General features: G+C 41.0%; 2 protein-coding genes across 2 annotated transcripts; one reads left to right on the forward strand and one right to left on the reverse strand.

Annotated features, from left to right (window-relative positions):
* Positions 1-1,549: 1,549 nt before the first annotated feature.
* Positions 1,550-4,534, forward strand: lg12h12orf43 (linkage group 12 C12orf43 homolog). Its single transcript, XM_085367053.1, has 6 exons — positions 1,550-1,679; positions 1,983-2,013; positions 3,571-3,669; positions 3,769-3,851; positions 3,937-4,024; positions 4,116-4,534. Exons 1-6 carry the CDS (start codon positions 1,550-1,552, stop codon positions 4,462-4,464), a joined length of 780 nt encoding a protein of 259 aa, XP_085223179.1. The 3' UTR covers positions 4,465-4,534.
* A 7-nt stretch (positions 4,535-4,541) lies between these two features.
* hnf1a (HNF1 homeobox a) lies at positions 4,542-10,721 on the reverse strand. The gene is made up of 10 exons (XM_085367052.1): positions 10,213-10,721; positions 8,995-9,194; positions 8,710-8,890; positions 8,359-8,561; positions 8,010-8,152; positions 7,787-7,928; positions 7,521-7,709; positions 7,334-7,440; positions 7,170-7,254; positions 4,542-5,300 (listed from the first exon to the last, which is right to left on the reverse strand). The coding sequence occupies exons 1-10, from the start codon at positions 10,509-10,511 to the stop codon at positions 5,170-5,172; spliced, it is 1,680 nt and encodes a 559-aa protein (XP_085223178.1). The 5' UTR covers positions 10,512-10,721; the 3' UTR covers positions 4,542-5,169.
* Positions 10,722-19,014: the final 8,293 nt, after the last annotated feature.

The following is a 19,014-nucleotide window of genomic DNA, read 5'->3' on the forward strand; positions in this document are numbered from 1 at the left end:
ATGTGCAGAAGTCTCCTTTTCTTGTCCACTCGTGGCAGAAAGCTGAAGGGATGTAAAATTGCCTCCTGATGTTCTTTTTCTGTATTCTTGTAGCATTACCTTCTATAAAACAGGATGATTACAGTGAGGAAGAGTCAGTGACAACATATTATGCAGTCCGTTAATACCCACAACAAATGGGATATCACATTAGGCACCCTTTTGTCAACTGTGCCCTTCTCTTTTTTTCCTATGTTGGACTCTGTCACCTGCTGCATGGTCACCAGTTTTTATATTGGCTAATTTTGCTAATGTTCATCTTATCCAATTTGTTGTAAATAAATAAAAAAATGGGTGAATGAATGAGATGGAAAGTACTTTATTTACCCTATGTTTTGGAAATTCTTTAAAATTAATATTTTATTAATATCTGACAGATGTCTCTGTGCCAGGCAGATGTATTGTGTTACAAGAGATCATAACATGTGGTGGGAAAGTTTAACTGTTTCTGTCCTCTTGGCAGTAGAGCTGAATCAGTCTGTTAGAGAAAGTGCCCGTGCTCCAGTAGGGCAGATGCTAAGCCCATCACCATCTCTCTGGTTTTACTCACATTCAGGAGACAGTTCCTTCCAGATCACTCTATGAAATCATCAAGTAGTGCTCTGTACTACTCCCCCCCTGCTGCCATCACTACTAGAGCTAAACACTGCACAGTCTTTGTAGGTGGCATCACAGGGTTGTACTGAAAGTCTGAAATATGAGCAATGACAAAGTCCTCTGTGGAGCTCCTATACTGCACATCACCAAATCAGACACAGCACTGCCCAGTCTCACATATCACAACCTCTCTTGTCAGATTGTCACTAATCCATGCTAGATTACTGATGGTGGATATGCTTACTGACATTTCCTGGAGCTTCTCTTTCTGAGTCGTGTTAATTGCACTTGAGAAATTAAAGGAGCAGCTTTGTCTAAATTGCAGTAAACTCTCTGTATCATGTTGTCGATTTATCCACTACATGATACATGATTAAGTTCTATGCAACCTGCAGGGTAAAGTGATGTTTTCACATTTGTTCTGAGGTGTGCCAAGACTAGTCTCTCTCTTAGTCTCAATATAAATGAGTTATAAGGGATGTTGTTTTTCCACCTTGAAACTTGAATATCACATTGTAAGTTTGCTGAACAAAATGCATACAAGGTGATGTGCTTGTGAGACCTGTCCAAGTTAGAGTGACCATGTGTCCTACTTAATGTGGGTCTGCACAGAATTCCCAAATATTGAGACAAAAATAAACACACCTCATAAAACCCCAAACATGCCATGACCCACTGAATAGTTTTGATAGTGACTCTAGGAAAAAGGAAGAAAACAGGACCCAGAAATGTAACTCTGATTTCCATTTGAAAAGTAATTTGAAAATAATATTTAACCTTGATTTACCACCGTTTCTTAAAACGGAATGAAAGTAGTGATGAGTCTGAGAACGCTTTGGGGTTTTTTCTCACCTGGGTAACAAAATACATTACCCAGAATCCTCTGCTGAAAACACAACACTAGTAGCTGCACATGTGTTTCATCATGGCGGCCCCCGTTAAAAAGATGGTTGGGGTTTCGGACGACTCCAGCAGCAGTGACGACGAAGTACTTAAAAGATGTCAGGAGGCGGTTTGGGAGACGAAGGCTGTCAAAAGCAAAGGTTAGTGTTTGCCTCCTCTGTTTGAACCGAGGGGCCAAGCTAGCATACGTGCACCGCTAGCCGTTCCCAACAGGTACCCCGGAGAAGTTTCCACAATATTTATAGTCCATGCATAAAGAGCTGTCGGTCAGTAACATTTTCTAATGAAATTTATTTAATTGGTTACAAATAAACATTACGGTAAGACTCTAAGAGCATAGCGCAGCTTTAGCTAGCCCCTGAGCTTGCTAAATCAACACAGTGCGCGGGTTTAATCAGCTGCAGTGTAGCTCTGTTAAAGACACTAACTCTCTGTGTTTTAAGATGCGGATGCCAGTGTGAAAGAGTCAAAGCGGTAAGTGTTACCTTTTAAAATATCCATTTGCTTCTTTTAGTGTTAAATATCCGTCCAAGTGTGAAAACTGCTTCAATGTTCCAACAGAATACATTGTTGTTCCTTTCACTATTGCACAGGAGGGAAAATGTATGAAAGGTTTAGAGTATTTCCAGATTTGGTTGTTTGACCCACAAAGATGTAACACGCTGTTGTTGTTTCACGCACAAAAGCTCTGTATGTGAACTTTGTGTCTTTCCAATGTGAGCAGTAAATTGTAATGATATTAGATTCAATTAATGTGAAAAAAAAAAACCCCCAGATGTACTTAAAATTAGTTTTTGTAAGCTATGACTATCCATCTGTTCTGCAAATTAATCTCGCATTGCGTAATAATAATTTGTTGGTTCAAGTTAATGTTTTTAACTCGAACCAACCCTGATTTCTTTATATTTTGCTTAGAATTGTTTAAAGTAGTCTTGAGCAATAGTTCTTCGGGCTTTTCAGAAGGTCTTTCAGTGTTTCTTTGGACATCGGTTACTTTTTCACTCACTTTCAGTTCAGTCATTGTGCCTGATCATTTTCAAAGGAATGTTGTCTTTCCTTGTTTGTTTGTTGAGCCACTTAACATTGATTAACACAACATTGTGTCTTTAGGCACTTTAATAGCAGCCTGTCACAAAAACACATTACTTGTTACCATTTCTTTAGTTGAAACTATGAAAAATCCCCAAGAAAACACAGTTTGGCAGCCACAAAATAATATTTTTACGCCAACAAAGTGATTACTAAAAAGTTATTGGCCAAAAACTTGGCATGGTTCATAGCGTGTCTTTAAAAAATACGAGTAGATGAAACAAATGGAGAACTAAAAATATCTACAACAGATGAACAGTATCTGAAAGTTATGCCCTTAAAAACAGGAAAACGTTTAGCAAAGACCTGACCTGAGTGATGCCCCTCTGTTGATCCATCTGTTGTTCATGAAGCCTTATAACAAATGGTCTCAGTGGAAGTGTGGCTATCAAGAACCCATGCTAAATTACACAAGAACTGGACTGAAAATCGTTGGCAACAGATCTGATGGAGGGAAGAATCCAAATTTGAATTTTATTGTTCAAATAATTGTTAATATGTACGGAGGAGGTCAGGAGAGAGGTACAGCAGTGAGTGTCTATACAGAGGATTTGGGGGTTTTGGGCAGTGGTGTTGGGGATCTTGTCAAAATTGGCAATGAAGTAAAACTTACATAATTAAGAAAACACACAATGGGATACTATCAGTCGTAGATTGAGGCCAGACCATAACATTAGTGAAAGAGTGTGAGAGAATCTTGCAGAAACATCCAAAAAGCTTTAAATGTCCTCCAAGAAGCCTGGAGAAATATTCCTGCAGATTACTGAAAGAAAGGGCAGAAAAATCTGCCTGAGAGTTCAGAGTCAGAGGCTCGAGACTTTTGCAAAAGGCTGTAGATCCTTTATCTCAGTAGGCAAGTACAGAGGTATCTGTTTTTTGTTTTGTTTTTTTATATGAATGTCAGAAATAAAATAAGCTTCATAAAGTTTTTTTGTATAACAGTCTCGTTGTCGCTGACCATGAACATGATGGCAACGAGCTCCAGGTCACGCCAGGATTCCAGACGCATGTTGCCAGAAAGTTAGGACACTTTCTTGACAGGTAACGACTCTGGCTACAAAAAAACAAAAAAAACCCCTTTTGTTTATAATAATTGATAATCATAAGATTATCTTATTAACCATTATATTTGCCTGTCAGTTGTATTTCAGAGATAAAGCCTCAAACTTCATCCTGTTTAGAACCAGCTAAATGTAACAAAGATGATGAGGAGGAGGAGGAAGGTAAAGTTTCTGGCTCTTTAAGAAGATTTTGTTTCTATGGGAACTTGTGTTCATCTCTTTAAACCTGACAGTTTTCTTCTTCTAGGATTTCGTCTGTTTTCTACATCAGTCCCAGGAAAGAAAGCTGAAGATCCTCCCGCCCCCGTAAGGCGTCGGCCTGCTCCCAGCTCAAGGTTCTTCATCTCTATTAATGTTTTCTTCCTTGTGTTATTGATTCATTTTTATTTCCCTCCGTATGACATTCTTTCTCTCTCTGCCCTTCAGCGACAGCGATGATGAGATGGAAATGAGGCTGAAAGAGGCAGCGGTGTCTGTCAAAGATCTGTTACCCTCGTTGGTGCTCTCACCCCCTTCGATGGAGTCTCCTTGCTCGGTAAAAATGACAAAGACGAAGAAGAAGGATACAGAGGGAGAAGAGAGCCGCGTTAAGAAGAAGAAGAAGAAGAAGAAGAATCAGGAGGATGGGGAACAGGTGGACTCAGATTCTACTCCTGATGCTCAGAGTAATGGTGAGCTCACAAACTCAGAACGGGAACACATGCAAGTCAAAGTAAAACGGAAAAAGAAGAAGAAGAGGCAAGAAGAAAACGCAGAGGAAGAAGCATTGCACTGATTTTTAATTATTTTTTTAAATGACTTTCTGCCACGGTGAATTCAAAGATTTAAAATATTTTTATTCAAAAGCTGGGATTGGTCTTTACTTTGTCATTAATGATGTTAAAACAAAAAAGTGAAAATATTTCAAGGTGAGTTAAAAAAATGCAGGTAACATGCTGATGACAAGTTTCAGATCAGTTTACATTTTGTTTAAATTCTAAAACATTTACAAATATTTGAATAAAAAAATACACGTCAGTGTTAATCTTCCGTTGATTTTCTGTGTCGAGTGAATTTCCTGTGTCCTCGTTTCAGTGACAGTTTGACGTTTGAGTCAAACAGTGTCATCGCTCAGGTGCAACTCTGGGTTTTCAGTGTTACGAAGGCGACCTGCTTCTTACTTTGGTACATCTTCATGGTAACCTACACTGTAGACCTTACCTGCTCGTGTTTCTGTTTCTGTAGTTTTATCTTCTTTTGTAAAATTAGTTGCACTGCTTGTCCACGTTTCTGATTGGTCAGATCTAGATTGGAAAGACCCTGGTTTGACGCATCAAGTTCATAACAGCTTTCGGGTGACTACTTATTCTGAATGCTGATCTTGGGGTGGATGAAGCCAGTATTTTGGGTATTTTGAACTTGCTTTGTAGTACTGGCCCCAAGCTTACATGGCATACGTCCCGATTCACTCCTGAATCCAGCTGACAGTCAGGAGACTCTTTTACTGTGCTGTGGAAACCATTTGTGCAGGGATGTAGGAGCTGATTTCTGTCGGAGACGGTGAGAGGAGGTGAGATTGATGGCTTTCTGTCGCCTGAGAGGAAGGATACAGCTCGAGGCTCTCGGATGAAACTGTTAATTTAAAAAAGAAAAGAAAAGAGGCTTCAGATTGTTTGAAAACAGTGTTTGTGTTGGGACATTTATGAGGATCAGGCTACAAAGACATCTGAGAGTCTATCTTTGGGTTCTTTTCTGTGAAGGTGTAGAAGGTAAAAAAAAGAGTTGCTGATATCAGTCAATTGATGTACACATGATAAGAAGTAAATAATGAAACATCTCTGATGGACTAGCTAACCACCCTGTTGGCTTATGCGCCGTAGCCAGCCTTGCTCTATGCACCATGTAATGGGTAAATGTCAGCTTTTGGCTTTGTGCAGTGTTTGAACCAGTCGTCTGCTTTCATGGTCTCCTCTCAGCTGCTCCTTTTAGGGGTTTCTACAGCAGATCATATGCCTCCATCTCACCTCTAGCACCCTCCTCTGTCACACCAACCCTCTGCACGTCCTCCTTCGCTACATCCATGAACCTTCTTTGTGCTCTTTGTCTTTTCCTCCTCCCTGGCAGCTCCATCTTCAACATCTAATCAGCGTCTAATCTTGTCCATCCTGCTCACTCCCAATGAAAATCTTAACACCAGCTCGGCCTCCTGTTATTTTGTCAAAACCATCTTCTCCAAAGCATTAGCATCACCCCTTCGATTTCCAGCTTCAAACTCGTGAGCCTGTCTGACACTCTTCACATAATCTTCCTTCAGGATCACCCCTAATCCATTTTTCTTCCTGTCTACAGCACGGTAGAACATCTTGAATCCACCTCCAATACTCATGGCCTTGGTTTGCTTCCACCTGAGGCCTGTACTATGAAGCCAGATTTTGGCTTATCCAGATAACTTCAGGGTTAACTCTGGGTGTTCTGTACTGCATGTGGTTCACTTTTTGCCATGGTAACTTATGCTTATATCCTTACTCTCATTCCCCATTATTGTATCTGTAACACGCAACTTCTGTCGCTGCTGTGCTACTGGAAACTGAATTTCCCGAAGTAACCCACCCAAGGGATTAATAAAGTTTCATCTAATCTAATCTTATGCCGTGAACCTTACCTGGACCACCTGACCAACCAAATCTCCCAAAAATAGCATCACTATCCCTGGAATCAGGCAGATCTCCATGCATGAACAAGTTCATGGAGCATCGGTAATAATGAATATGTAAATATAGATTTTTACATGCAACTTTATTCCTGTCGGCGCTAAACAATTTTACAACAATTTTATTTTTTCAAGACCTCATATCAAATTTCCACTAAGGTTGAATTCTATTTTTATATTTAGTCTTTACTCTCAAGCTGTAAACGGCACCCAGTCTCCAGCTGAAGGAATAAAACTCGAACTGTCAGGAGCCGGTTATGTTTTGAGTTTCAGTTTCACATTTTTACTGATGCTTTTATTCGCAGCATGTTTTATTCTGCTGGATGAATAAGTTTTAAATGTTCGGCGTGTTAAGCCGTGCCTTATTAAACCCACCGAATGAAGTGCAAACTGCATCACATTGTGACGGGAATGAGAAAGGTATCAAATGGTGATTAAAGATCTATAAATATAAATACGACTGTTATTAAAAGGATCAGATGAATGCTGCAGAAAATTGATAATCTGGTGATTTATAGCACAATCAGTCTTAATTCCAGTGAATCATTTTTTTGTGGAAGTCATGATTTGTAAAACGCCCCTTTCAGTTTGCTCAGACCCTGCCAACATCACCCCTTTCATATGAACCCTTGATCAACTCGTGGGACCGTTTCTCCTGATTGTCAGTGAATCCAGGTGACAGAAAGAGCTCTGGTCTCCTGCAATATATCCAACTTTCCTGTCAACATCATATCATCAATCTCTATCCCTTTATCAGTCCCTACATTTACATGCTGTTTACATCTTTGTACCTGGTGCAGGTGAGTGTGGTTGCATGTTTAGAGAGTCTTCCTGTAAAGGTGCGTCTTCCTGCTCCTCAGGGTCTGTGGTCAGAATCTGCCCGAAACAAAAATCAATGATTTAGGTTTTAAAACTAGATGCTCTGAACAGACTGAGCTCTGGTCAGTCCCAGTACCTGTCTGACAGCAGTGAGGCTGGTCAGGCTGCTGCTGTCTGCGATGACCATGGCTTGCGAGAGCAAACTGGACGGGTGGTACTGGGGCGAATCCGATTTGCTGTACACTGGAACGACAAACAGATGAATGAATCTTTACTTGGGGATGACATGTTGAGCTCTAGTCTTCATGTTACTGCAGTCTTACTGTGACATGGCAGCTGTGCCATGGTTGCCATGAACGGACTGGCAGCCATGTGACTCTGAAGCTGCTGTGGTATTGGCGGCTGAGGAGAGGCGTGAAGCTGCTGCTGGAATGAGATGGGCTGCAAGGTTGTGAAACCGCCTCCCATGTTGTTTATGACAGGCACCGTCTGAGGTTGCGTGGAGGCTAAACCTGTGAAACAGCATTGACGTTGGTCTGAGAATTTTTCCCCTTATTACAAAATGGGAAATAAAGGGAACCAATGTTACCAATGAGAAGGGAGGACTCCCCCAGACTCATGACGCTGGGCACTGAGGCCATGATGAGGCTCTGTGAGGATGCAGGTGAGGCAGACAGACTGTGCAGGGAGGTTAGAGTGCTTACTGGGGGTAGTGGCCCACCGCTGGACACCTGAAACCAGAGGATGGCATGTTTAGGGCAGCTGGTAATTTAGCATATTGAACCACGAGGGATCCGGACACGAGCTCTCACCAGCTTGGGGTTATGGGTCTCGAGGAGTGTGTGGCTTGGTTCCAGTTGGACTGGACTCACCATGAGATGCCCCACTCTCTCCCCTCCGCTGCCTCTGGCTGAGCTCACAGTGTCGCATGGGATGTGCTGGCTGTATTTCACACCTGGGGAAACAACAATCATCCAGTCAGTCCCAGAACATTTATAAGGTTCGTGGTTTACACACATCACAGCTGACTTTGGTCGATTGCTCCAAGTCTAAATAGAATAAAGGTAAATATGAGCATCCAGCAGCACAACCAGTAGAGTCATGTCTCTAAGCCATTCTGATTTCCCTCTCAAATTTCCATACATGAGGATGGGTTATTACCGTGCTCGGGACTGGGTGGAAGGTTGGCGTTGGAGGATGAGGCAGTCTGACTGCCGAAAGGCGTGTCGAGGGCCAGTTTGTGACGAAAAGCCTCCTCTTTCCGACGGTTAGCGAACCAGTTGTACACTCGGACTTCAGTGACCAGGTTAGAGCCGAGGCCAGCAAGCTGGGAGGGAGACACGCCCCTCTGGAGGCATTCTGCCCTGAAAGAGGAAATCAGACTCTCTTTATTACAAGTGTTAATTGTTATAAATCTATAGAAATATATGATCAGATGCCAAGAATTTAGATCAATCACAGCAACCCTATAAAAACAAGATAAATGAACACAAAATCAAAATCCCGTCTCACCTGTTACATTCCTCCACCAGCCCCTCTCTTTCCTCCTTGCTCGGGTTCTTCTGTCGTTCGTAGGCGTGGAAGAGGATCTGCAGGGATGCTGGACCCCACTTGAACCTGTTCCTCCGTCCTTTCTTGGTGTCCTCCCCTTGGTCCTTCACAGTTGCAAGGCCACGTTTGGCATTGGTAAATTCTACATTTAAAAAGTTAGCATGGTTTTTGTTGTTGTTTTTAAACACCTCACATTTTTCTTTTATTTTTGCACTCTTGGAGCTCCAGCACGGCTTGTGTACTCACGCTGGCTGATCTCGCACTGCTTCTTGACATACCAGGTGTACAGAGAAGCTCTTTTTTGGTTCTTCATGGGCGTGCCTTTGTTGAGGTGCTGGGAGAGGTGAGACTGGTTGAGTCCCGTGGACTCCACCACCTCCCGCTGAGGTAGGTTATGCTGCTGCATGTAGCTTTTTACCATTTTTGCAACATGCCAGGGATCCTCACTGTCAGACAGACAGACACCTGAGCTTAAAAACGGCCCACCTTATAGTTTTGTGCATTTTTATTTAGTGGACTTTTCCTTAACAGATACCAGTATATGTAGAAGTGCTAACCAGGCAGTTTGTCACATCAGTAGGGATGTAAAATATGACCACACAAAGAGAGGTTTGTTGACAAAGAGAGATAAGAGAGAGCACGGGGGAACAAAGTCCAGCCCTTTCAGATCACTGGAATGGAAAACATGTAAAAGATTTATGAAGCCTAATTTAACACTTCCTAATTATCAAGTTGAAAACGTCATTAAAGACACACCAAATTATTTTGAAAGTCTCAAACAGCTTCCAAACATTTTGGTAAAGGTATCGGCAAAAATTAGTTGGGTTTTTTTTTTAACAATCCTATTTAGAGCGAGCTTTTCCCCCACTTTTTTAAACATTTAATGTTTATGACAGAATGTCCAATGTTTATATGTCTGTGTTCCATATTTTCAGGATCAGGCCTTAAAACGGAACGGACAAAAATCACTCATGCGTTGCGCAAACACAGTCTCACATGACTAGCTCTGCTCTATTAATCTTCACCTCAGGCTCTTGGCTTATTTATTAAGAAATGGTCAGGGAATAATGATGAGGGTGGGTAATTAGTAACTAGCAAAGGAGGAACCCTCTTTATATTCGCCCAAGAGCCAGACTGCAGAGAGAGAGTCAGAGAAACATGGCAAGGAGGGAGGATTTGGTAAAGACATGGGGACAGAGTGTAAGAAGACAATAGGAATAGTGGTGTTAACAGGTAAATGCGTAAAGTATTGCTTCGACTCTCAAGTGTGTGGTTTTGACACACGGGAGGTAACACAAAGACGAGGAGAATCAGAAGCGGTGGCAAGGATGTTGTCAATTTTCAGAATTTATCCGACCGGGTCCTACTGGAAAAGCTGCTGAGTGAGAATAGCAGTTACCGAGACATTAGGATGATTGTCGCTGTTGCCATTAAGCTTCCAGAGAAGTGCCAGGATCTACTTACTGCAGTAGGTGCTCGACTTCAGTCCTCAATTTGGACGCCTCCTCTGGAGGGAGCTTCTCCAGTTCTCGGAATATAGGTGGCGGGAAATCCATTTCTCCCTCCTCTGAGCTCTCTCCATCCCCCCTTTCTCCCTTCTCGTTGCCAGCACTTGCCCTGTTTCGTTCCAGTTCCCCCATGGCTTGGATCAGAACCTCCCGGGACAGTCCAGATTCCAGCAGGGCCCAGATCAGCTGCTCCTGCAGGGCCGTCAGACGACTCGGCCCCGCTTTGGCTGCCTCAGCCCTCTCCTCTACCTCCATTAGTCTTATGTCTTACCTCACTACTGCCTCGCAAACAAACTGCTCTCATGTGCACTACCACGCTCAAACGACAGCCACACAGCCAGTGCCAGGCCGCATTATTTTATATCTGCAGTCCCTCTTCAGCTCATGAGAAAGTAAACTTTCATTTTCCTTTGCTGAATCCTCCCGATGTGTCCAGAGCTGTCCGGTTTTAGCTTTTCACTTGTTGTTTTTGCTTTCAAAGGTCAATTTTCTTTTAATCTAACCTTCCTCCTATTCACCCCCTCCTCCTTACGTGCGCCCTGTGAACTTTGTCCCTTCTCCCTCAGTCCTCAGCAGGGACCAAAGTTCATCTTAAAAACAATAAATAAAAATGAGGGGTGTTGCACTGGCAGAGTCCACAGTCTACTTCTCAGAGCAGAAAACTGATAAGACAGTGGGGGGAAAACATGACTTGGAAAGTTGGGAGCTTTTTACGTATAGCTTTTTCTCACACGGAAAGGACATTTTAGAAAAATAGTTTTGGGCTTTTTTCATTCTTATTTTTTCTTATTCCATACATTTTATTTGTTAATGCATATGTAAAATATAAAGAAATAAATAAGTCAATAATACACGGAGGAGCAGGAGATCAGCTAAGCAGGAGCAAAGTTTGATTTGTCTTTTCTGCCAGGAGAGGGCGCTGCTGTGTTATCTTTACATTAGACTTTCAGGAAGTTGCTTCATGTTAGGGGCCTTGGTGGAGTGTTTTCTGTCATGAACATGAGTTCAAGACAAGAAAGGACAAAGAATAAGAAAGGAATAAGTTGGCACATCAGTTTCCTAAAACATTTCCACATTTACTGAGAGAGTGCTTTAAGGTCGACCTCTAACACTGTGCTCCCCCCCCCCCCCCCCCCCTTTTTTTTTTTAAATCAATGTGCACAAGTCAAACACTTTGGACATCATCGACTACTTGTGACTATTTCACAAATTAAACTTTAAAAAAAGGAGCAAGATTTTCTCTTTTTTTTCCCTTGTTTGAAATACATGTGCTTATTTCTAATCTGATTCCAGCAGCACATCCCAGAAAGAGCTAAGAAAAGTGCAACAAGAAATTGGACAAGTGTAATGCAAAAAGCCCCAGACGCCTGTTTTAATATCTTACATTTAATTATGTTAGTTAGCAAAATTTCCAAAGAGCACCCCAGTGATGAATCTTGTAGAAGTAAATATGGGAAGGGGTTTAGACCACATGTATTTTATTCCGTGTTTTAACTATGTAATAATCCAACTTACTTTAAACTCTTCAGTGAAATTGGGAAAAATCTCTGCATTCTTTGTGCATAAGGACAAAGACTGATGTCGAGTGTCTGTGATTAAAATAGACATAATTATGTAGTGAAAAATCACTGCATGGGCTCAGAAACACTTCTGAAAACCACCGCCAGTGAACACAGTCATCATGCATCCACAAATAAAAGTTCAACTCTGCCATGCATCTAAAAACAAGACCCAGAAACACTGCTGCCTTCTCTGGGCCTTACTGCTTTTAAGACAGCCTCAAGTGAAGTGGAAAACCTTCCTGTGGGCTGTGAAATTCAAAACTGAGGAGAGAGACCACCTGGTGTGTTTTCAGCGTGCAGTTCAGTACAGGGAGCGCATGACTGCACATGGCATGAGGTAACCAAGAGCACCTGTGAGGGCACCATTAATGCTGAACGATGTATACAAATCTACAGCTTTTAGAGCATCAACTGCTGCCATCGTGATTATTTTAGCACGACAGTGCAACCCTGCACATCTGCAGGGTGCTGCTAAACCAGGCTGCTTGCATATTTGGCACATTATGAAATGAAACAAAGAAAACGTGCACGTCAGCTGCAAAGCTGAAATTCTATGCAAAGCATGCAAAACATTTTTTTTAAAATACAGCAGTAGGCCTATGCAAATTCTGCATTTTGCATTTCTGATATGAATATAATCTTATTGATTTTTGACTATAGATCTGATTCTTTATTGAGTCCCTTATTAATTCTTGATCAGTTTTCTTTGTGGAAATTATAGATGGACAAAGGCTTGGAAATCACTGCTGAGTTTGACATCTGTGCGTTGATAAAGAAATTTATATGCTTGTAGAAATATGATTCCGGTATACTGGACAACTTGAAAGTGGTTCACCATTCCCATCTCTAATGTTTAAACTTTAAACTGTTCGGCTGTTGAATTCGAATAATATTATTGTTTCCATAGATTTGCCTTCCCCCTGTCTCTCCCGCTCTCTCCCTCTCTTTTTCTTAATCCACCCTCTTGTTTTTTGACAACATAAGTTGGCAGGAAGACTAAGTTGGAACTGAACTGGAAAGGAAAGAGGGCAAACTGAATAGGAGAAAACCTTTGAGAGTTAATGTAGTCTTTTATCTTTCCTCTTTTCTCTTTACACTGTAAAATGCTCACTTTCTCTGCCTGGATCACCTAATACTATTCTCAGGTTCGGCCTATCAGCACCTTTTTGTGTTCAGCTCCTGTTACCCCACCCCACCCTTGGGAAGATGGCATTATACTGTATTTGGAAGGGTAACAGAGCTGCCTCTATCTCCCTGAGACATGCCAGTGACCTGTAATTAAGTCCCATTGTACTATTCAGAGGAAACTCCTCACCAAAACGGACAGAGGGCAGTTGTGTGTGGATTTCCAGCAGCTCAGATACCGCTGTGACTAATACCCCACCACACAAGCTGGGTTTATCAAAAAGGAACACATGCAGCACACATTAGAGCTTGCATTTTCCCTCTCTGGAGAACTCAAAGCTATGTTGATTGGTAATGAGATACAATCCACGCTGTCCATCTCTCATTAGTGAGCCATTGCTCGCTAGCTCTCTCTCTCCCCCTCGGTTTCTGTTTCTGCCTCTGCCTAGCGTTAGCCCCCACCCACCACCAACCCCACCATTCAACCCCATTGATCATGCATGCAGAAATTTAACACACCCCTTAATTCCTGTCCAAATAGCCCCTGTCCCACTTCCAGAGCTTCATCTGTTCATCTGCAGAGGGTAGAGTAGGCCTGTTTGCAGGCAGGACACTGACTGCAGCACTCAATGAGGATAAACTGTGCTGGAGAGGACAATCGCAAACCTAAATCAGTGTCTGTGTAACATAGGATGTGTGCTGGGTTGTGCGCTCTGGGCTCGAAGTGTTTCTATAAGGCATGGAAACACTGTGGAGGCATGATCTGGAGGCTGTGTTTTTACTTGTTTTAAAGCAGTTTGGTAGAAACCAACAGAGACCATGCTAGCAGAAACCACCTAGAAACTTTGCTTCAAACCATAACGATTGCATAGGACCGCATGCATGTATACCTACTGCGAGTCAAAGCTGACGTTGTCTTTGTTTGAATTGCTCAGGCTATTGATTGGCCTTAACATTACCAGGTCACATGTTGAGTCAGTGTTGAGAAGATTAGCCAGAGCTGGCTTTGGTACTAATTAAATACTTAAACCCCAGCACTGAATGAGCACACAGCACACAAACCTCCTGTTATACCCCGTTGCATAATAGAATAGAATAGAATAGAATTCAACTTTATTGTCATTGCACATGCACAGGTACAGGGCAACGAAATGCAGTTTGCATCCATCCAGAAGTGCTTTAGTGATATAGATATATTACAATATATATTAGCAATAATATAGATATGTGAGTATATTACAGAAATGGGTCTATTATGGTATGTTATAATGTACACGGTATGAAGTATGTTGTGAATATTCTATAACTATAGGTATGTACAGGCTGTAGTGAGTACAAGCTATGTACAGGATATGAACAGGATATAAATATGAAAAACTATACAGAATATGAAATAAATAACTTTACAGAAATCTGAGATATACAGCTATACAGAAATGGGAACTATGCAAGTTGTAAACAGTTGTAGGATTAAAGATTATCGAATGTACAGAATGATTATTTACACAGAGCTGTAAACAGGCATAAGCCAGTTTACAGCCTGGAAGGTGCATCAAAATAGACAAACACATTTTTAACTCTACCTGCAAATAAGGACACTGACACACATCACATTTCCACAGACATATTTGAATCCACAGTTATTAGATGAAGCAAGAACAGGAATACTGTATGGTATTGATTGTATTAATAGCACACAAAGTTAATTTCCTGAAGACAAAAGTATGTACATGTGTTGTGGAACTGATGACATGACTCACAGTGTTCTGGGAGACTTTATTTTAGTCTATCACCTCTCATATCTGATGTTTGGACCTTTTTAGAACCACACTAAACCAGACCGAGAACAGCAGATAAGTTCCTGTGTCTGTAAACTGGAAATTTCGACAAGTCAGTCAAACTTAGCCAGACTGTGACAGGAAGTTGAAACTCTTCCTTCATAATAAAGGGTTAACGCTCACAAAAAAGCAGGAAGACTAAAGGTCTGCAGTCTAAAACACTTGGTTTACTCTGGTTTGACTGTAACATAACATGGTTGGAGTGTGATACTCCTAAATGAGTGTCTTTATTACTTATTCTGTTATTTCCAAAATACACATCTAGTCTCCAACTATGGTGGTAAATAATTCTGATGCATGAAATTACAGTGCAGTGAAAAAGTATTTGCACCCTTCCTGATTTCTTAGCTTTTTGCATATTTGTCACATTTAAATGTTTCAGATCGTCAAACTAATTAGACAAAGATTATACGAGTAAAAACAAAATGCAGTTTTTAAATTATGATTTCATTTATTAAGGGGAAAAGTTATGCAAACCTACACGGGCCTGTTTGAAAAGGTAATTACCCCCTAAACCTAATAACTGGTTGTGCCACCCTTGGCAGCAAGAACTGCAATCAAGCATTTCTGATAACTGACAATGAGTCTTTCACATTGCTGTGGATGAATTTTGGCCCACTCCTCTTTGCAGAATTGTTTCAACTGAACCACATTAGAGGGTTTTCAAACATGAGCCGCATATTTTCTTCACTTTGTTTCTATTGACCCAAAGTTTATTTTGGGTCATTGTCCTGCTCCATAACCCAAATACACTTCAGCGTCAGGGCACGAACTGACAGCCAGATGTTCTTCCTCAGGACTTTCTGGTAGAGAGCAGAATTCATGGTAACGTCAATTAGTGATCCAGGTCCTGAATCAGCAAAGCAGCCTCAGACCATCACACTACCACCCCCATGATTGGCTGCTCCTATGATCTTTTTCTGAAATGCTGTGTAAGTTTTACAACACATGTAACTGGACTAAAACCTTCCAAAAAGTTCACCTTTTGAGTCATCAATTCACAGAATATTTTCTTCATTCAGCAGGTCTGACAATAATAAGAGCCGGGTGTGGCTCGTGAAACTGAACTCGGTAGTTAATCACAGTTAATTTAGCATTTAGTTTTTCACACAGGACCAGGTAGGTTTGGATCACTTTTTTCCTGTAAGAAATGACATCATCATTTAAAAACTGAATTTTCTATTCATTTCATCAAATATTAAAATTTGTTTTATGATCTGAAACATGTAAGTGCAACAAATATGCAAAAAAAGTCATAAAGGGTGGGCGAATACTTTTTCACTACACTGTATTCCAAAATATGAATGTAAGAATTTTTTTAGCACACGCAGTCAGAGTGCAGATTACCTATTACTAAAACACTAATCATGGCTCTGTTAATCAATTTATAGTATTAAAAGGGCAATTTCTTTATTTCCATGGGGCTGTAATTGGCTACCTGGTGACAGAGAAAAATTGCGCTAGTTGGATACAATCAGGGGTTATACGGGTAGGGAATGTGAGTGTAAGCTATTCTTATTAATCACCGACCAGTCCTATTAATAATAATACTTTTAAAAAAAGTAAATAACATTTTGCAATATTAAACTACATTCATACATTTTCCTTTTCTAGCCATGCTGTAATTTTAGCGGCTTTGATATTCTCCTCGAGGCAGCAAGCTTAATTGAGGTGCTTATCTGTATAGGCCAACCTCTTATTAAATGGTATTAAGTAAAAATAGACATGTAGATTATTTAAGCAGAATAACAGAAACAAAATGAAGTCTCCCTGTGAGTTTCTGGCTTATTCCTTCCCCTACCTTTTCATCCAGCCACACCACCTGCTCCATTTGACTGACAGAAGTGGTGCTTGAACTGCAGAGTGGCTTTTGGAGGAACCGGGGCCCCTTTCGATCTGAAACACGTGCGCAACCATTTGCTGATCTTTCAGGGACAAACAGCAAACTGCTTTAATGAAAAGGCACAGTTGTGGGCAATGGGGCTTTAACACTTAGACCCCCGGAGAGCAGTCATTTTGGTTTTCTACCTTAGACCCCTGCGGAGTCATCATTTTGCGTTTCTACCTTTAAAAGCCGGAGAGCAGTCAGTCAAATGCTGGAGTCGTTCATATGTATATTAGGTCGTTACCTAGGAATTCTGGAGGGAGGGGAGTGGGGGTGAGTGATTGAGGGGGTGGGGGAGTGGAGTGTTGCATGATGTCTTGGAAGCGGTTTCGTGCCATAGTTCCAATTATCTGTGGGTTTCCCAGGTTTGCTGACCAGCAGTCATTTACCGATGGAACCCTGTAAACCCCCCGCAAGATGACAATTGCAATAAATGCCATTAGTTCAGGGAGGTCCATGAACCAATGAACATGCTCCATGCACCACTCAGCAGGCCATTTGTAAATATGTGTACAAATGGTTGGTTTTTTGTACTGTTTTCATCAATAAATGTCAGCAACAAAGGACATACACCCATGTGTGTTGATTTCTCCCTAAGATGGCAAACTGAAACACTCCAAGTTGGTGACTTTTGGAGATTTGTTTCCCTGGATGATTGAGAATGCATCAAGATGAAACACAAAAGGAAGCTCCGTTTTTCAACTTTTGTCTGGGATCCCAGTTGATTTATTGCAAGCTGCTACATTTTTATATAATCTACAACTACAATCAGTCTAGACCAGGGGTGTGAAATAAGCCAGAATCATCCTCTAGGTGGTCAAACGTGAGATGTATAGAATAATTTTAAATATCGGATGCCATTTTTGCCCAAAAAAATGCTCTCCTGTTCTTGATGTGCTGATGCGATGCATGCATTACTGCATTTAAGGGACTGACCACATGAAAATACAAGCACAGGTGTAATTTTCAAAAAGTGGGTTTAATTTGACCAAAATGTCCAAAAAACAAAACACTGAAAGTAAGCGTTACTCAAAAACACTAGTTAACAAAAAACACTAACTCATCAAACTAATCTTCATTGTTTACTAAAATTCATTTAAATGTTTAGCAAAAAGTTTTGTTTTTTAGTTTGTTGTCCAAAAAACCCTCAACTTATTAAGGAACATTGTACATGCATTCAAATTATTGTGCATTTAAACAGTTCTAATATATAATTATTATACTATATAAAATATGTTACTGTCATGTACATAACAAGATAAAATAACATGATATTTACAATCCCCATATATCATTCTCTATTTGTTGTCAATACAAACAAAGGCAGTAAGAAACAGTTTTAAATACCTGTACACAGCATTATTATCACTTTGACTTTATTATTCTATTGACCTTGAAGGAGAGGTCAGAAGTCAAATGTAACATGATATTTTAAATCTTTGTGCAGTACTTTCTATATGTTGACAGTACACACAGTAAGTTATGAGGCTTTTTGTCAGCTTTGAGTTGGCCGTGAACACTAAATTTGAATAAATAGTTAACATGACCCCACTCTAGACCCCTACAATTTTTATCAGAAATCATTCCAAACTTTTCAAGCTATCCTGTTTCAGACAGAATGATACGCATGCATGCAAATGCTAACCTCTTTGGTGGAGGTAATGAGAACTTCATGCCGTTACAGCAGATGGTTCAGTCCATGTGGGTGGCCTTTGCATTTCAACCATTTCCACCCTGTGCCTCCTCTTTGCTCAGACCAGCAAGGACTGTACTAGCTGACACATAACTCAAAAAGCTAGGGAAAAAATTAATAATCAGTCCAGGACACGTTGGAGAGATTATAACTCTCGGCTGGCCTGGGAACTCCTTGTTGTTCCCCCAGACAAGCTGGAGGAGGTGGCTGGGGAGAGGGAGGTCTGGGCTTCTCTCCTTGGGCTGCTGCCCCCGGGACCCGGCCCCGGATAAGCAGAAGAAGATGGATGGATGGAAAAATGATTAATTATTCATGCAACTTCTATAAATCAGAGTCAAAACAGTGTAAACCAAACGTGTTCCATCATTTTGAATGCAGTGTAGTATGATACAGTGTAATGAGAGAAATGAACCAAATTAACTCAATCAAAGAAACATTTTTTTTTGCTGTGTAAATGACTGCTAATTAACTTAACTATGGGACTTATAATATAATATAATAGTCTATAATGATCTGTTAATGGCATCTGATGCAGGGAATTATTCTGTGATCATTTTGCTTGATCTTAGCGCTGCCTATGACACCATCGACCACAAAATCCTACTTAACAGGCTCAAGGTTTTGGCTCTGCCCTAGACTGGTTTTCTTCCTATTT

This window comes from Diplotaxodon limnothrissa, linkage group LG12 (genome assembly GCF_057381915.1).
Source record: "Diplotaxodon limnothrissa isolate DT_005_m linkage group LG12, D_limnothrissa_male_GT1.1, whole genome shotgun sequence".
Classification (NCBI taxonomy): Eukaryota; Metazoa; Chordata; class Actinopteri; order Cichliformes; family Cichlidae; genus Diplotaxodon; species Diplotaxodon limnothrissa.

What these genes read in the sequence shown, in the direction of transcription:
- lg12h12orf43 (XM_085367053.1), top strand. Translation starts at nt 1,550, where the DNA reads ATGTGTTTCATCATGGCGGCCCCCGTTAAAAAGATGGTTGGGGTTTCG. An exon ending in TTAGGACACTTTCTTGACAG is followed by an intron (nt 3,670 to 3,768) that starts GTAACGACTCTG and finishes TTTGCCTGTCAG; the next exon opens with TTGTATTTCAGAGATAAAGC. An exon ending in CGGCCTGCTCCCAGCTCAAG is followed by an intron (nt 4,025 to 4,115) that starts GTTCTTCATCTC and finishes TCTGCCCTTCAG; the next exon opens with CGACAGCGATGATGAGATGG.
- hnf1a (XM_085367052.1), bottom strand. Translation starts at nt 10,511, where the DNA reads ATGGAGGTAGAGGAGAGGGCTGAGGCAGCCAAAGCGGGGCCGAGTCGT. An exon ending in GAAGTCGAGCACCTACTGCA is followed by an intron (nt 9,195 to 10,212) that starts GTAAGTAGATCC and finishes TCTGTCTGACAG; the next exon opens with TGAGGATCCCTGGCATGTTG. An exon ending in CTGGTGGAGGAATGTAACAG is followed by an intron (nt 8,562 to 8,709) that starts GTGAGACGGGAT and finishes TTCCTCTTTCAG; the next exon opens with GGCAGAATGCCTCCAGAGGG.